A 3,956-nucleotide genomic window follows, 5' to 3' on the forward strand; every position below is an offset into this window, starting at 1 on the left:
GGGCCTCCAGATGCTGGAACAGTCAGGAGGGGCAGCCTCATGGTGCTGGTCAGCGGAGGAGAGAAGGAGGGCAGGGCCGCCCTGCAGCCAGGCATGGGACTGGCCATGGACAGCAAGGGGACAGCCAATGAGCCGATGGTATGGACGCTGTCATGGCTCTTTGTGGTGGCAAGGCCGGGAGGGCTGGCCATCGGGCATGGGGGGTGCACTGTGAATTTTCTAGGGGACTCGCTGCAGTGAACACCAGGAGCCCTGGTCTGAGAGTGGCCTCCAGGATCCAGTGGTCCCATGTCCTCCTGCTCACACCATGACCCCGTGTGTGCCCTGTGCCCACACCATGACGCTGTGTGTGCCTGTGGTCTCAGGCCTGGAAGACAAAGGCATGACAGAGAGCTGGGGCTCTGAGAGTGGGCGCTACAGTGGCTCTGTTCCTGTCCCCTGGACTCCTTTCATTTCTGGTGGCCAGTGTCGGGGTCTTCACTGTGTGACACTGAGGCTGGATGGGCCGGCAGAGGACAGGTGGGGGAATGGGGGATGTGTTCCATTCCAGCTGGGGCTTTAGAGGAGGGATAGCCCCCTTTTAGATGGATTTCCTTCTCTGAGGCAATTAGAGTCCCCCCTCAGCCTCCCGCCATGCACTTGCCGGCCCAGCCACCCGCACAGAGGGGACCCTTCCCTTCTCTGGATTAAGAAGCCATTCTCCTGAGTTCTGTGGGGCTGGAATGTCTGCCTCAGGCCTGGGTCTGTCCTGCCCCAAACCCCTTTTGCGGAAGGCACATGGAGCTTGGGGGCCTCCCGGACCCCTGCGCTTCTCCAGAGCCTGAGGCTCTCCCTGTGGGGAGAGGTGCTGGAAGAGGATCCTGGGTCCCAGGGTTTCCGAGGTCCCTCCGTTCTCTGGATGCTCTTTGGCCCCCGGGCATTCCCTCCACTCAGAGTTTGCTTCCCTTCTTCCTGCACCCACGGGGATCTCATGGCCCTAGGATGGAGAAGGAGACTCCTGTTTGTGCCCCACAAGCAGGTGATCCATCATTCACTGTGAGCCGGCCAGAGGGAGTGGCTGCAGTACTCAGACCCTGCCCTGCCCTGTGGGTTCTGCCTGTGCCTTTCTGCTGCGAGGTGGGCTGCTCCATTCTGGCCAGAGGAGCAGAGGGCAGCGTTCCCTTTGGAGCCGGATGGGTGGGCTATCCTGTGAGTCCCTAGCCCACCCAAGTCTTGGGTTGTGCTGCGAATCTGACCCCCTCTGCAGAGTCAGATTCTCAGTTTCCATGAGTGGTGCTGTGACAACTAAGCCATGCAGCATGACCCTGTGTGGGCAGAAGGCTGCAAGGCCTCGCCGTCTGCTTGCACCTGCCTGGGGCCTGTCCAGCTGCAGGACCACAGAGGCTGTGGGCAGAGTCATGGTGGGCATCAGGCGCTGGGGCCTCATGTCTCCAGGGTAGGGAAGGCATGCGCTCCCAATACAGCCCTCCAAGGAGAGAGCAAGACTCAAAATGAGCATTTCTGAAGGAGCGTTCCTGGCAGGGACTCGGGTCAGTGAGTATGATAGGAGGCCACATGCCTGGCAGCATCTCCCTGTGGTGGAAATTTCAGGACCAGGGTCTTGGGGTCCTTGTGTCCAGAGGCTGAGGATGGAGGTAGAAAGGAGGAGAGCAGGGGTGAGGATGAAGCAGAAAGGCAGGGGTGAGGAGGGAACAGGAGAGCAGGGGTGAGGGGGGAGCAGGAGGGCAGGGTGAGGAGAAACAGGAGGGTGGGGGCGCGTGGGAGACAGGAGGGGAGGCGGGGGGGGGAGCAGGAGGGCAGGGGTGAGGGATCAGGAGGGCAGGAGTCGCGGGGGAGCAGGAGGGCAGGAGTCGCGGGGGAGCAGGAGGGCAGGGGTGAGGAGGGATCAGGAGGGCAGGAGTGAGTAGGGAGCAGGAGGGCAGCGGTGAGGAGGGAGCAGGGGAACAGGGGTGAGGGGAAGTAGGAGGGCAGAGGTGAGGGGAGGTAGGGGTGAGGAGGGCAGCCTGTCTCCTACGTGTGACTGGTCACTTCCTGCATGCCCTGGCGTTGGCTCTGTGGAGGGGTGGACACTGGCTTTGGAACACTTCCCTCCTTCCCTCCTCCTACCACCCAGTGCCTTCTCAAGGGCAGTAGAGGCCTGCAAGGCAGGGGATGGCAGAGGCCACCTTCCTTCTTAGAATTACTTCTTGGCCCTAGCCCTAGCCCTGTGCTGCCTTGGCAGGTACCCAGGCCCAGGGGCTGACCTGGGGGATGAGAGGCTGCTTCCTGCTGCAGGTGGAGGCCCCGTGCTGGGAGAGTGGGGTTCCCCACGTCTCTCCAGCCCTCCTGCTGCCCATGGCCCAAGCCCAAGTCTGTGCTGGGCATTGCAGCCTTGCCCAGCTGGCAGGGACAGCTGCACGTGATGTGGGTGGAGATTGCAGATGCTGCCTGCCCTGGGAGGACAGGCGGCTGGTGGGGCCATGGGAGGGGGCTGCAGATCACAGTGAAAGGGAACATCCTCACTGGATCCTCCTGTCCTGTGGACTCGGGGTCACCATGCAGAGAGCTGCCCTCTGTCTGCCATAGAGGCAGCACAGACAGGGGAGACGGGTATAGGGCTCTGACGGGCACGGGGACTCCGAGCTGAGGGATGTCAGGGTGGCTCTGTGCACCTGAGGCCTTTGCTCTTGCTCTGGGGGTCAGTTCATGTCCAGAGCACTTTAGGAGGCTGCCGGGATCAATACCCAATACACCCAATAAACTGGAATTGTTTACACACAACCTACACTTTGGATAGTTTATGGATAACTGTGTGCAAACAACTTTTATTAAACGTGTGTATGAAAATTGGGCAGGGGAGGGGGACGAGCCTATGAGGCATTCGGCCTGGGCTTTAGCCTCAGTTTCTCACACTGCAGGGGAGTTTTGAGGGGACACACCTCCAGCTAGTGGCACTGAGCATGTGTGTCCTGCCCTCCATCAGCTGCCCACCTCCGGGACAGTCTCTGTCCTCTCCCACTTCTGTGTAGCAGTGCGGGTCACAGCCCAGCACATCCGGCAGCTTCCCGTTGGCAGAACCTGGCAGGCTGTGCTGGTATCTGGAAGGATGTTTAAAAAGAGACCGGCAGGGCTTGGTGGCTCATTCGTGTAATCCCAGCACTTTGGGAAGCTGACGTGGGTGGATCATGTGAGGTCAGGAGTTCAAGACCAGCCAGGTCGACATGGTGAAACCCTGTATCTACTAAAAATACAAGTACTAGTCGGGTGTGGCAGTGTGCGCCTGTAATCCCACCTACTTAAGAGGCTGAGATGGATGGGAGGATCATTTGAACCTGGGAGGCGGAGGTTGAAGTGAGCCGAGATCACATCACTGTACTCCAGCCTGGGCAACAGAGGCAATAGAACGAGACTCCCATCTCAAAAAAAAAAAAAAATGAAGACTTTTATTTTCCTTTCCGTCCAATCACACTAAAGACAAAACCCAGCTCTGATCCACTTGCTGCGCCCAGGTGAACAGTGTGCAGCTGTTCAGCAGCCAAGTCTTCTGCCCAGGGGCTCCCCGGGCTCCCGCTAGACTGCGTCCACCTCTCGGAGAGTGTAGTCCAGGATGGTGTCTTGACCCTGGAACTTGAAGTACCCATGGAATTTCTTCTTCTGAAGCAGGAGTGGAAACCAGTAGCTGTCATCTGGCCACATGTCCTTGAAGGGGATCTGGTCCAGCTGGAACCAGTGTGGGCGCATTTCTGTACCAAGGGGAGAAGAGGAGGCACTGACATGCAACCCAAACTTAATGCTTATTATTATTTTTGTAGAGACGGGGTCTCGCTATGTTGCCCAGGCTTGTCTTGAACTCCTGGGTCAGGCTATCCTCCTGCCTCAGCCTCCCACAGTGCTGGGATTATAGCTGTGAGCCACTGCATCTGGCCAGCCCAAACTTAAACTGGCTCTCTGAGGAGTACCCTGAGTGATCATGAGGA

General features: G+C 58.9%; 1 protein-coding gene and 1 long non-coding RNA gene across 3 annotated transcripts in view; one reads left to right on the forward strand and one right to left on the reverse strand.

Annotated features, from left to right (window-relative positions):
* Window positions 1–6: 6 nt before the first annotated feature.
* Window positions 7–1,959, forward strand: LOC116537578. Its single transcript, XR_004263203.1, has 3 exons — window positions 7–1,655; window positions 1,893–1,903; window positions 1,948–1,959. It is a non-coding gene; the product is annotated as an uncharacterized LOC116537578 (long non-coding RNA).
* Window positions 1,960–3,400: 1,441 nt separating this feature from the next.
* The window catches only part of NUDT1 (nudix hydrolase 1), a 28,546-nt gene continuing 27,990 nt past the window's right edge, over window positions 3,401–3,956 (reverse strand). The window contains exon 6 of one of the 2 annotated variants that reach the window (XM_032259813.1): window positions 3,401–3,748. In XM_032259813.1, coding sequence (XP_032115704.1) covers window positions 3,550–3,748 — 199 coding nt within the window. In that variant the 3' untranslated portion in view covers window positions 3,401–3,549. The remainder of the gene's footprint in view (window positions 3,749–3,956) is intronic. The other variant, XM_032259812.1, reaches the window with a different exon arrangement.

Source organism: Sapajus apella, unplaced genomic scaffold, assembly GCF_009761245.1.
Source record: "Sapajus apella isolate SASKATOON/1434 unplaced genomic scaffold, GSC_monkey_1.0 scaffold112, whole genome shotgun sequence".
In the NCBI taxonomy this organism is placed as follows: domain Eukaryota; kingdom Metazoa; phylum Chordata; class Mammalia; order Primates; family Cebidae; genus Sapajus; species Sapajus apella.